Source organism: Carassius gibelio, chromosome B17 (genome assembly GCF_023724105.1).
Source record: "Carassius gibelio isolate Cgi1373 ecotype wild population from Czech Republic chromosome B17, carGib1.2-hapl.c, whole genome shotgun sequence".
In the NCBI taxonomy this organism is placed as follows: Eukaryota; Metazoa; Chordata; class Actinopteri; order Cypriniformes; family Cyprinidae; genus Carassius; species Carassius gibelio.
In genome coordinates, this window is record NC_068412.1 from 16,714,899 (window position 1) to 16,729,330 (window position 14,432).

The window sequence follows — 14,432 nt, forward strand, 5'->3', positions numbered from 1 at the left end:
TTAGTTGAAAACCAGATTTATTAGCTAAATCAATTAGTCTGAAACATTACTACAGAAGTGTCCTTCATTTTTCTGTTCACTCCAGTGAAGAGATAAATAATGTTAACTTCACACAACATGAAAGCTTTTCACACAGCAATCCTTCAAGTCCTTCTCACAATAATAGCCTGAAATGCAGTTGGCTAGAATAACTAAAAAAATAATGCAAATAATAAGATGAGTTTGTGCGAGACATAATTAGTGTTAACATTTTTTAAATTAGCAATAAAAGAGTCCACAGCCTTAATTAAGTTTACCATGAGAAAAATCATGCTATAAGAAACTATGCCACCACAACCTGATTCCCACCTAAAGCCATTTCGAAATGTATCAATATGGATAGCGTTGACAACATTTGTGATCGCTTCCCAGGGCCCAGAGCTTTTCTTTTTAGTAACACTCGTAAAAAAAATAAATAAATAATAATAAAAAAAATTAGGAGCACATTTAAAATATTAAGGAGAATCTTCTGCTCAATAATCAAAAATTCTTATTAAAACCATTACCATTAAGAGGTGATATCTGACTCCTTAAAGTGATTTACAGTAATGCCATTTTTTTAACTTTATTACTTGTAACTTTATTACAAGTACCCTAGGCTATATCAGCTTTTATATTTAATTCAAATATTTATAAGCTTTTTAAAATGTATAATTAAAACAACAGAATAAGAACAAGTAAGAATAAGTTAGCAATCATATTAAAACAGTATTAATGTTAATTTGTAGGCTACTAGGTGGCACAGAAGAAGACAAAAGTGGATTGTAGGTGTATTTTCAGAGTGCAATTTACACCCGGTCATGCATTAAAAAAATAAAAAACCATCATATACCGTGAAACTGGTATAATTTTGAAAAATACAGCGATATTAATTGTTGGTCATACTGCCCACAACTAATTGGCAGTATAAAATAAACATGAAGTTCAGTTCAGTTTGATTGGTTCTTATTTCACCATTTATTCAGGCTATGTAAATATATACATAATATGTTGATAAATCAACTCCTGGTTTATACTGCGTCATTTAAGTAGAGGTGCAAAAGCAGGCACCAGTAATGTTTCTATCAGTGATGGAGGAGAAGGATGTTTACAAAGTGATCAAGGGTGAGAAATGAGAGGAAGATAGTGAGAAAAACCTATTTATTTAACTCAGATCAAGGTTTATGCATTGACAGTTAGTTATAAAGTCTACTCACTTGATTCACATAGAAGCAATCAGGTTTTATGACAAAGCGGGAATATGTTATTAATTATATACAGATCCAGATATGACACTTTTATGAAACCAAGGTGCATGCAGACACAATCTCTCTCAGATCTAACACATTTGGGGACAAATCTAAAAAAACAGCTGAACAACTTTTCTGGTATTTCAAGCATCTGTATGAAGTAACAGCTCACTCAGATCAGTTTTTCTGTGATCAGATTCTGGGTGTGTTTAACACACCAGCAGCCTGCGGTTTTCAATTTGTACCGCCAGTGTCCCTGCACCAGTGGAACAGATGTGACGAGAGCAGAACTGAGACTATCTTGAGGAAATGATCTTCTTTCTTTTTCATGCAAGGTATCATAATGTAAGATCATTTACGCACCACCCCTCAAATGTCACTGCTTTTTTACATGGTCTAAAACCCCTCTCATTGCATTTATTTTTAATTTAGAATGTGCTGTGCACGGTGGCATATTTTATGAAATAATGGTTTTACTGATAAGTTAAAAGCAAAGGTGTAGATTTGGATACGGGCACTAGGAACCATATGTAGCAGATCAGATATTTTTTCAATCCATCACAGTTGTGACTGATTGTAATACAAGCATTGAGAGTCATGTTTTCATTTGTAAAATGCCTACTCATTGCTGTGCATTAAATTGCTTTACAGTAAGTAGTAATTTTCAACCCAGTTAACAGCCGGTTGAACCACTTGTCTGAAATCACTTGTTGAACCACAATGCAGAGAACCTTTGCATTTAATTATTACATTCTACTGTATATTTTTTATTTGACTTTGTATAATTCATTGTAAAAACAAACAACTGGCAAATATAGACAGATGGACAGATAGAACGATACATAAAATCATATAGATAGATAGATAGATAGATAGATAGATAGATAGATAGATAGATAGATAGATAGATAGATAGAATAAAAAACAAATGACCAACAAAATGTCCCTTCCAATGTAAATAATAAAACCTACGGCTTTGCCAAAAAGCCTCTTATTGGTGTGTCTATTTCAGGCCATGAGACAGATCCAGAGTGATTGTCCTTCTGTAGGAGGGTGCCATGCTCAGTGCTGAGAGCTCTGCACCACCATCAATCATGTTTTATGTCTTGATTAGGGCTTTTCCTCTGACCTCTGCAATACGGTTTGAAGGATGTTACCTGCTCCAGGGTGTTTGGTTGTCTGACTCATCTCAGCCCATTGTCAGAATCTGCCTGAAGCTAAATTCAGTAGCACATAGCCTTAGCATAAACACTGAGCTATTCTGAGCACAGTGTAGCTGCATACTTTGAAATAGAAATAGATCTCAGCTATGTGGACCACAAGGGAGCTCTGCTTTGAATAGGGGGATTAAAATGCCCCATCGTGGAGTCGAGTTGCTTTTTATACAGACCTTTGACTCTCTAATGGCAGCCTGTTAACACAGCAAACAACCCAAGGAGAGAGCTATGGGCTAAAGAGTCTTGCTTGGTATAAAGGGTATTTTAAGATGATAAGATGGGAACAAAAGAAAATTTGTCATGCATGCCTGACAGAGTTCACTCAAAAATAAAAATTCTGTCATCATTTATTTTTCCATGCAGCAACAATAAAAAATTAAAGGATGTCAACCTTCAAAAATAATTTAAAAAGTAGTCCATCTCACTCATCTTCTATTTGGAACCATAAAACATCTTTGTGTGAGGAACAAGGCATTTTCCACTGATAATCTTTCCTTTAAGCAAGCTATTAAACCTTGAAGAAATCATTTGGAATTAATCATCCATTTAATTGAAAAGACTCAAAGGACAAATTTCTTTCAAAAATCTGACACTGATTTTTTTTTTTTGCTTTAGGTTGTATTTTTTGTGACTTCAATTTTAGTTTGTTCCTATAAAAATTCATTGCAATTGCATGACAAAAAGAGCAACCGCATTGCTTATCTTTTTTGTGTGTGTGTGTGTGTGTGTGTTGTGCAAAGTCACACAGATTTGGAAACAACAAGTGAGGACATTTCATTTTTGGGTGAACTATCCCTTATAAGGCAAGCTAAATAAACCCCAAATTTTTCTGTTACAATTAATTGTTACAGAGCCTGTGACACTGCAGAGGAGACTCTTACAGTTTAAGTGTGAATTGGTGTCATTTGTAAGTACAAAGAATATCGAGGGAGCTTTATGCTTGACCTTCTCCAACAAGACCTTAAAATATACTGTGTTGTTTTCAGTCTCAACAACCAACTTACTGTTAAAGCTGTAGAGCTAAAGACCTTATTAATGTAAACAGCAAATACTGTAACACTTGTCAGCACCACACAGACCCATAAATACATTTTACTGTCACATAGGACTAACAGAAAAGAATAATTATAAACTAATGTGCTTCAAGCCTGGTATTATTTTATAGGGGAAGATTTGGATTTAGATAAAACCAAGATTGAGACTTGGGAAGGCTTGTAACAAGGTGAGTTGCATCATGCTCAATTTACACAAGCAGAAATGAGCTAGAGGGGTGAAATTACTTAAGGATTAAGGTTTGCAATGTTTATCTGCTGGTTTGAATTAAAATGATTCCTACTTCATGTTTTTCATTTACACTACCATTCTAAAATTTGGAGTCGCTGGTGGAATTTTTATTGATGTCAAATACAGTAAAAACAATAATACTGAAACAACCATTGTCTTTTTTAAATAAACATTCTTCCTGCTATGACAGCGCTGAACTGTCAGACAATCTTCAGTGTCACAGGATCCTTCAGAAATCAATATAATCAAACATTTCTTATTATGATCAATGCTGAAAAAAAGATATTCAACAAAAAAACTTACTGACCCCAAAATTTTGAACAGGATAAGACTGAAAGGGGTTCATTTAAGGTTTGGATGCACTAATGGGGTGAAGGTAAAAGGTAAAAAGAAATCATTCTTGGTTACATTTCGAGAGAGGTCAGGTTACAGCGGAGGTCTGACATACTGTAAATACAATTCTGGATTGACAGCCAATCTCAATTCCCATTGAGCTGAACATCACTGGCTCAATAAAGGAATCCAAAGTTTATCCAAGTCCACATTTTATATATCTTGAAAGTTTTATGGCTTTCAAAACACTACAATGCTGGAGCTATAGTTAACAACTGACAGCCTGCCTTTTAGTCTGCCCGAGTCCAGCTGCTTACATCAAATTTTAACTTCAGAGCTGATGTCTTTGTACTATGAAGGATTTTTTGAAGCATTGCTGATGGACTGCATCATCTTCATTTTTTTTTTTTTTTGTAAAATGATGTGCCAAAAATCATGATGAATTGTAAATTCCAGCTTATGTCACTTCTCCTCCTTTACATCAGTTTCACTCCTGCCCTCCTAACCAGCCTCCCAACTGGAGATGGGACACTCACCCGCTCGTGTCACTCACCGTACTCGCTGTCATAGAAAACGATGAACTTGTGCCAGCGGAGTTCAGAGACGAGTGTGATCATGACATCATTCAGGCGCACAGGAGGGCGGGCAGCCAGCGTGTAGCGCTCTCCGTCAGGGCTGGGATTGAGCTGGCACTCTGCGCGGGGTGTGCCGTCTCCGTTCCTTTGAATGAACAGGTGAGGAATGTGCATTGCATCCGTGAGAGACTGTAGCGCATTGGCTGCGGCACATCCTGTTGACGACACCAAAGCCAGTATCCCCTGATTCATGAGCTCACAGGCTGGAGAACGAGAGGGAAGAAAAAAAAGAAACACAGTTAGGCTCGAAAATTAGATTGTCCAGGTGTCATAGGCACTACTTTACAACAGTTAAGCACATTGACCATTATAGAACGTATGGTCCATTTTCATCAACCAGCGGCAATTAATGCAGCAAATGTCAGGGTCATCCCGCAGAGAACAGGTGGGATAATGTGTCCAGATTTCACAGGGCAAATGTAATTCTCTTCAGTGAATTGCCATATGCTGCTAATTTATTTCCTCTGTTAAACACCAGTGTAACAATTTCTCAAGGAAATCTAGTTAAAGTGGACATAAATAATTTATGAGATATGACATTTTATAGATGTTGAGCCGCAGGTTAGGAAACATACATTTATACATATAGTTACCCTTGTTTCTTACAATGATAAAAAGTGGATTTCAAATCCAAGGCTGTTTTAGCTTGAGTATCTGACAATGTGCCTATTTAAAAAGGATATTGTGGCAAAGAAAAATAGTAGTAATATTCTCAGCTTTGTACGCTGGAGGATTGTTCCCCCGTAGTATATGACTACAGCACAAAATCATTACATTTACGTACAACTACATCTTGGAAAAGAGATATAAGTCGAAAATCATCTGACTTCTTTCAGTCTTAATTTAAACACAGTTATTTCCAATTCTTTTCTCATATTTATATAAGTCAAAATAGTTAGGGTACTTTGTTGTATTTATTTGCACTGTAATGAATAATTTATTTTACTTAAATTAATTTCATCAGTGACAGCACAAAAAGTTTTACAACTGCAGAAGCTGGAAAATCAATAATTAATAAAACCAAAACAGCATTCAAAATGCACTAAGCCCACTGTGTGAAGAGTGGCTAATAGAGGAGAAATTATTTCTAAGTTAAAAAACCAAACCTAGTCATTTCTGTAACTTTCATACAATAACTGTTTGTCCTCATGTCCCCAGAGAGACTGTGTGTTAGGTTCATTTCAGCAAAGCCTGGATTCAGATTTTTTAAGATGTTTTAAGCAAAGAAACTAATGACTTTTTTCTAAGAAGCTGAGCAAATAATTTTGCAGAAAATACTCAGCAAAACATCTGAACAAACGCACTTTAAATGTTACCCCGCTTAATGGATCAGTCTTAATTGAATACAACATATCCTAAAAAACTAACAGTCCCCTAATAGGCTTTACATATTGGCTGCTGAACACATTCCAAAATCCTGTTTTTCAATATTAAGTTTCACCCAAACATCCTTTATGTTAAAAAATAAGCCTTTAGAGACAAACAACTGAAAAGCTCCAACAAACAGCAGCTATTTGTGGTTTACAACAGCATAAACAAGATACAAGTTATGAAAATCAATTGAATTTATGTTCTGTTACAAACAATACGATAACTGTAAATCACCAACAAATATCTTAGACTGTACAGAGTTCCATCCATTTCCAATGGTAGTGAAATGTTTTAAATGTTCTTTATTTATTTTAAATGGATAGTTCAACTGATTTTTTTTTTTTAATTTACCTAGCCAGAGTTAGAAGTGAGAAGTTACTTACTCAACTTCAAGTTGTTCCAAACCTGTATGAGTTTCTTTCTTCTGTCGTCACAAAACAAGATATTTTGAAGATTGCGGGTAACCAAACGGTTGACAGTAGCCAGTGATGTCCATAGTAGGGAAAAAATACAAAAAAAAATCACTGGCTCTAGCAATTGCTTGGTTGCTCACATTATATTCTTTTATGTTCATCAGATAAAAAATGAAAGAAAATTATACAGGTTTGGAATGACATAAGAGTGAGTAAATGATGAAAGAAAACCTTTTTGGAAGTGAACTATCCCTTTAAGACTATATATATATATATATATATACATCCACATATCCTTGGCTTCTGTTCATTACAGCTGTGAGTGCAATTACAAAGGGGGAAAAAATCTGTTTCAGTTACTCAACATTCATCAAATCTGACATAAAAACACATAATAGTGCTTAGAAAAGTAATATCTTACTCAGATCTTACAGATAAATGTGTCTGTTCATGACTTGGCAAGGTTTCTGATGAGCTTCTTATCGCTCCACAACTATGCAAATAGTGAAATTTTTTATCTTTAAAATGTCTGTGTGTATAATAGTGCTATTGAGGAATATAGGTGTTAAAAAGTCTGACAGATAAACACACCAGCTGATTCACATCACAGGACTAGATAAATTTATCTAAGGAATTTGTCCTTAGATAAATTCCCCCCAAAAATAGATAAGACTGATAGGGGTAGAAAGAATAAGAAAGAAATAAGATTCTTCAGCCTTCTATGTAATGTTGTCAAGATACAGCTGATAGACAACTGCGAAAATGTCACAACTCTATCAATCGACCAGACAACATCATCAAATTCAGAGCAAGAGAAATGTCCACAAGCTGCAGGGCACAGCAAAACACGCCACAGGAAACCTATGAGTCATATGAGAATGGCCATTAAACCATCTGATGTAGAAATTCACACTGGCAGGCGCTCTTCAGTGGTCCATGAATGCTACATCTATACATTCTTACGCATCTTGGGGAAGACAACCACAAAAGAATAAAAGGAATAGTTCACCTAGAAATGACATGTCTGTCATGATTTACTCATACTAATCTTGTTCCAAAACTGTATGACTTTCTTTCTGGTGAGGGACATCAAAACAAAAGGTGAAGAAAGAAGAATGTTTTTATTCATACAGTGAAAGTCATTTGTATCCCACAGAAAAAAGAGAAAACCTTAAGGTTTGATTCAACATGAGGCTGAGTAAATGAAAACAGAAGACTCATTTTTGGGTGAACTATCTCTTTAATGCAGGTTTTCTATCAACATTCAACAGATGCTTCTCAGCCAATCAGAGAAGCGAGATGGAACAACACAAACATGCATCACTACAGTGTGAGTAGAATTAGATTAGATTTAATGTAATAATAACTCAGCCACAGCCTCCCTTGCTCTCTCTCTCTCTCTCTCTAAATCCACACATAGCTTTGTACGCAGATTATGGCATATTATGGACTAATACTCAATTATGGAGGCACAGTTTAAGTACAGGGTGATTGGCACTATTCTTTGTAATCCCTGATTTGGGGATTTGAATAATGTGTGTCTCTGCAACGTTGATATAATGCATTTAAAAATGTATTTTTCATGCAGATTAGAGACCTTTATCACCAAACAGGATTTTAAAAATTATCTCGAGGAGAGCTCAGATGAGAATGCAGGGATGATTCACAATCAGGCATTAGCACACAAAATTAATTAATCCACATCTCACAGCACACCTCCAGAGTCTCTGTGTCATTGATTTGAAAAGCCCCCAATGTCGTAACATTAACGATACGGCAATAGAGACGGTTGACAGGTCATTCTGTTACCAGAAATTTAATAAGTCATGCCGCCAGGTTGATTTCACATTAATGGACAGATGTTTTCATTGGTTTTTGTGAGCAGAGAAAGAGAGGCTCAAGGTGTTGTGGACAGGCTTCCACCCAACAGGGTGCTGTTCGTGGTTTGATAAGGAAACTGTGGACTTTATGCCCAGTCCATTAGTCTGTGATTACAGCCATGGCTTCAAGACTGAATTCAGAATAAAGAATAACAGTGTGTATATTCAGAATGTGTGGGTGTATGAACTGTATGTGTGTAAGGTGGTATGTCCACTGAATCAGCTTAAAAGATTACCAGACCACAAACATCAACCCTTACAAAATCCCATAATCCTGTTGGAATTGGCATCATCAAAGGCATCCCGTGCCTTGTACTATCAGAAGAAAAACGATAGTCCATCTGTGCATGATGAAGAACCCTATAATTAGCAGTTGTTGTTGTCGTTGCTGTTGATTTTTGTCTTGAAATATACACATATAGCCACAAATGTGCAGATTTCGCATAGGGCCAGTTTTTTGTTTTTCTGCTGTGTCTGATATCAGGTACTTTCCAAAGGATGTAGTGTTTTAAACATGGCAGATGTACATAAAAACATCCCAAAACATACCATCTGCGGTATGATTTCACCAAGTACAACATGTTCCTTGATCAACATCCTTGTTGATCCTGGAACAACTTTCCAATCAACCAATCAGAATTGAGATATAACTTTTAAGGAAATATCTGTTTTAGGCTTAAAATCAGGGTTAGGTGCTTCTACTCCATTGTTAATCAGCTATCATTTCCATTTCCATGTTTCTATATGTTCCTTCACTGACACACTAACAATAACTATAAAAAAAGATTACCGGGTGGTATACAAGTGTAATTTTACCTACTTTACTGTAAAACAATTCCTTGGAAAGATTCGCTCAATTCAGTATTTATTTTTTTCTGTACCTAGAACTTATTGGTTCCATTTTCTGGATGATGAAAGTGTATGCCTTAACTTTCTTATTTTATTTCATACCTGTTGAATTTACAGTTTACAATTAATATTTGCCTGATAAACACTCTTAATAAAATTAACCATGGTTTTACTATAGTAAAAGTGGAATAAACAGTTTTTTTATTTTTATTACCATTTATAGCCACAATTTTACTAAAATATAGCAAGTTTTATACCATGGTTAGTGTAGCAAAACCAGAGCCACTGCTGCACTGATTATTTGTTTCCATCCTGAATTATTACTTTTTTGAACAAATCAGTTTTGATGATCAGTGATGTTCATCAAGTGTCATTTATCATTTGTTCCTGAATAAATCAATGTTTTGAACAAATTTGCTGAATAAATGATTCAGTCACTCCCTTATAAACAAGCATTTGTTTGTTCCTGAAGGACACCAAGTTTTGAACGACTTACTTCTCAGGGTTTTTAAAAGGGTTGACTGGTTCAGTTACTGAATGGTTAAAGCAGTCACTCACTGTCATCTACTTACACTAACAGTGTAACGTTCAGAGCCAGTTTTTCCACATTTTTAACAGTTGTCAGGAGCATGCAAATACAGATAAATGGAGCAATACAAGGAGTGAAAATTCCCAGTGCTCATTGAACACTCTGCTAATCAGATTTGAGAACTATATGTAATCCTGGACCACAAAACCTGTCACAAGCATGGGTATTTTTGTAATAGACAACAATACATTGTATAAGTCAAAATTATTGATTTTTCTTTTATGCAATAAATCATTAGGATATTAAGTAAAAATCATGTTCAGTGATCATTGATCTTTTGTTTTTATACATTTCCTACTGTAAATATATCAAAGTTAATTTTTGATAAGTAATATGCATTGCTAAGAACTTAATTTGGACAACTTAAATATATTTTCTCAAAATTTGACCCTTATGTCTGGTTTTGTGATCCAGGGTCACATATAGCATGGAAGCATGCATATTCCAACATGAATAAGTGGCATTCAAACCACTAATAATTAATTTAAACATGTTCCTTTGAGAAATGTAATCTCTTTCCCTGCATCATATGTAAAAACAAACATGAAGTAATCACAACAAAACAAACAAAACTTCTGGCTTCTTGCACACATCTAGTTGTTTGCAAGAGATATGCCTACTTTCCAGAAGATATACTACTGATGTAAAGCATTACTTTATATGAGTCATGGATGGTGTCATTTGGAATTTAAAAAAAAAAGACTTAAGGTCAGGAATAGGAAGTGCTGGGGGAACTGACACTATTTTGTTGTAATCATAAAAAGCGTCAAACATAGCTCATCATGATTTTTTTTAAAAGTCCCATTTAGTTCCATGGAACAATGAAATCAAAACTTTTTTTTTTCTAAAGGTAAGGATGAAAAGAAGGTGCATGTGAGGAGGATAGAGAGAGAAAGGAGGAGCTAATTCACTGCATTATTCTCCATCGTCCACACCCCACACATTTTTCCACCACTCTTCTTCTCCTTCATCCCCTCTTCATAATAAAACACACTGGCAACAGGGCGATACAGGATGAAAAGAGAGCCTCTGTCAAGCAGACGGCTCAGCACTAAGTCCTTCCTGACTTTGTCAGAGTGAGTTATTCATACAGTCCCTCCCTGTCCTGTGTCCTTCATTAATACGTAATGTGCAGCACCTGCAATTATGCGCAGAAAAGCTATTTCAGGTTTGGTGTTCTGAATTACAACACCGTAGGAATCAGCCTTGAAAACATGAGGCTTTTGTCTCAGAAATTTTACATTAAAAATGAGTTATTGACATTTTACCTTGCCGGTCTCTTTTCTTTTCCAGTAAACAGAAATGCAGTACAGCCAAAATTGAGCTTCTGACAATGAAAAATGTTCTCTTTCAAACTAATTATAGTTTAAAAGTTTATTTTTTACATTTTATTTTTTTTATACTTTTTATTTTTTGTAAGAGGTAGACTTTTTAAAGAGAAAATCCTAAAAAAAATGCTTCAGTACTTCAGATCTCAAAGTACTGTTGTGGGAAGAACCTGAAATATTGGAGGAGACACTTAAGTGAGATTCTTAATCCACAAGAACTCCCATGAAATGTCACAATACACCTTACAGTGGAAATAACAGAACAGCAGCCTAATCTCTTCCACTTGAGTTCTGCTATCTAGAAATCAATGATGGTAGAAAAGCTAGTGTGTTCCAGAAGAGGTAAGTACAACAGCGTTTCATAGGTGGCTAAACAACATTGGCTGTCCTTGTGAAAACTGCAGAATGTTCTGACTGCAAATTACAAGGAAAAACCACCCCACAGCCATTATGGTTTTATGGAAATTCAGAATGTAATGCATCAGATATTTTTTAGGTTCTAATTCTTATGGCAGTTTGGCCAAAGAAATATTGCTACTTAAACTAGCTGCACGATTTCTTCTTAATAAGGGCATTATGTGAAATGACCTTAAGTAGATCACCAACATTGTGTGGTACCCAACCGATCCAATCCTAGGACATTCAACATACAACTTTGATGATGTTTCTCCATCAAGTCAGATGATCTACTCTTAAAGTCAACATAACATTCACAACCTGTTCCACCTCCATATGTGATGTATTCCTCAGTGAAGCAAGATGTATAAAAAAAAAAAAAAAAAAAAAAAAAAAAAAAAAATTCCTATCTCAAAAAATTAGCATATCATGAAAAGGTTCTCTAAACGAGCTATTAACCTAATCATCTGAATCAACTAATTAACTCTAAACATTTGTGCCATGGTGCCATGTCAGCTGCTGGTGTTGGTCCACTGTTTTTTATCAAGGGCAGGGTCAATGCAGCTAGCTATCAGGAGATTTTGGAGCACTTCATGCTTCCATCTGCTGAAAAGCTTTATGGAGATGAAGATTTATTTTTTCAGCACGACCTGGCACCTGCTCACAGTGCCAAAACCACTGGTAAATGGTTTACTGACCATGGTACTGTATTACTGTGCTCAATTGGCCTGTCAACTCTCCTGACCTGAACCCCATAGAGAATCTGTGGGATATTGTGAGGAGAAAGTTGAGAGACGCAAGACCCAACACTCTGGATGAGCTTAAGGTCGCTATCGAAGCATCCTGGGCCTCCATAACACCTCAGCAGTGCCACAGGCTGATTGCCTCCATGCCACGCCGCATTGAAGCAGTCATTTCTGCAGGAGGATTCCCGACCAAGTATTGAGTGCATAACTGAACATAATTATTTGAAGGTTGACTTTTTTTGTATTAAAAACACTTTTCTTTTATTGGTCGGATGAAATAAATATGCAAATTGTTTGAGATTTTGGGTTTTCATGAGCTGTATGCCAAAATCATCATTAAAACAATAAAAGACCTGAAATATTTCAGTTGGTGTGCAATGAAACTAAAACATATGAAAGTTACATTTTTATCATTACATCATGGAAAATAATGAACTTTTTCACAATATGCTAATTTTTTGAGAAGGACCTGTATATATATATATATATATATATATATATATATATATATATATATATATATATATAGCAACAGTGAATGGTGAAGCCTGGGGCATGTTCAAGATCAAAACGGTGCACAACGTTTTGCTACGGTTTCCGTGTTGAACGTCATGTTTCCTGGAAACGGCGTGCACCAGTGTGCAACGGGGTTTGAGATGTGTTTTCTCTTGTTTGGTGGGGGTGTCAGAACTGCAGTCCAATCAGCAGCAACATGTATATAAAGCACGCGGTATTAAAGTGAACTCGCACAATGGCTTCAAGGAAAATAATGTACAAATGTGTTTGTTGCAGCTCGGTATACGCAACAACTGAGGATATTTAGAAGACATGTTTGTCGTAAGTTTTATTGTAAAAATATAGGATATCAACATAATAATGTAGTTGTTTTATTTTTAGCTTCATTGCAAGTGTATGACATTTGGTATAGAAATGAACAATGGTAATTAAGTGCTTTTCCTGAAAATGAGAAAGAAAATACACGGTATTAAAACCATATGAACTACAAATAAAGTCAGAATGTGAGGCTAAATAGATGGCCCTGAAAATTCTTCACAAAGAACACAAAGAATGGCCTTCTCAGCTGCCATAGTTGCAACTCTTGCGTCATCAGAACAGTGTGTTCAACGCATCACCGTTTCTGTTTAAAAAACGTTAAAAAAAACGTTTTGTCGGGGCTGAAGCCCTGGTCTGCTGAGGTTGTCTATTTTTATAAATAAATCCCACACTGTGGCCAATTATTGTGCTAATTAGCATAGTTAGTCTAGCACAGCTGGGTTGTTAATTGCTCCTCTGGTTGCAGCAGCCGTGACAGACCAATCCTATAAATGGTAGGGGTTTGGAGGAGACCCCAGCATCAGTTAAAGCTGTAATAGGAAATCAATCCACACCTAAATAAAAAAATAAATAAAAAATGGGCAGATTCCAAAATCCTTTAATTACTACTTTAATCACGTGATTCATCATCCAGGTATTTAAAAATTCTATCTGCAGTTACAGTCTGCAATCAGTGGGCTTGTGTGATAAACCCACTCTGTTGACTTTTAATCTATTTTTAAGATGAGGGTATGTACCCTCTCTCGAATCATAAATCACTGTCTTTCTTTCCATTTTTAAAAGAACATTCACTATTTTCTGTATTATTTTTGACAACTACAATGATTACATAGCCTAGAAGTGTTTTGAAAGCTGCAGCTTTTTTTTTTAATTAAATGAACAGAAATAAGGATGTTATACAGTAACAGAGTTGTGAATGGCAGTTGTTGAGAAGAGAAAAGCAACCTGCCTACTCAAAAAATTTCACAAATGATGACAGCTCTGAGTACTTTCATAGTGTGAAATGAATTTAATGAAGATTTTTTCAAGAATGTCTCTTCTATGCAGGTGTGTAGTCTAAATCATAGTCATGCAGTCTATATCTATCTATCTATCTATCTATCTATCTATCTATCTATCTATCTATCTATCTATCTATCTATCTATCTATCTATCTATCTATATATATATATATATATATATACAGTTTACATAAGTTATAATTACATATTACATGTATAAGCTTCAGGTTGTATGTACAGTACATATTCTATAATAGCAGGTTGCATATACATATATATATATATATA

General features: G+C 35.3%; 1 protein-coding gene across 4 annotated transcripts in view; it reads right to left on the reverse strand.

The window, feature by feature from the left end:
- grid1a (glutamate receptor, ionotropic, delta 1a) overlaps nt 1-14,432 on the reverse strand; it is a 223,726-nt gene that overhangs the window by 82,035 nt on the left and 127,259 nt on the right. For all 4 annotated transcript variants that reach the window (XM_052581350.1, XM_052581349.1, XM_052581351.1 and 1 more), the window contains one exon: nt 4,656-4,940. In XM_052581350.1, coding sequence (XP_052437310.1) covers nt 4,656-4,940 — 285 coding nt within the window. The remainder of the gene's footprint in view (nt 1-4,655; nt 4,941-14,432) is intronic.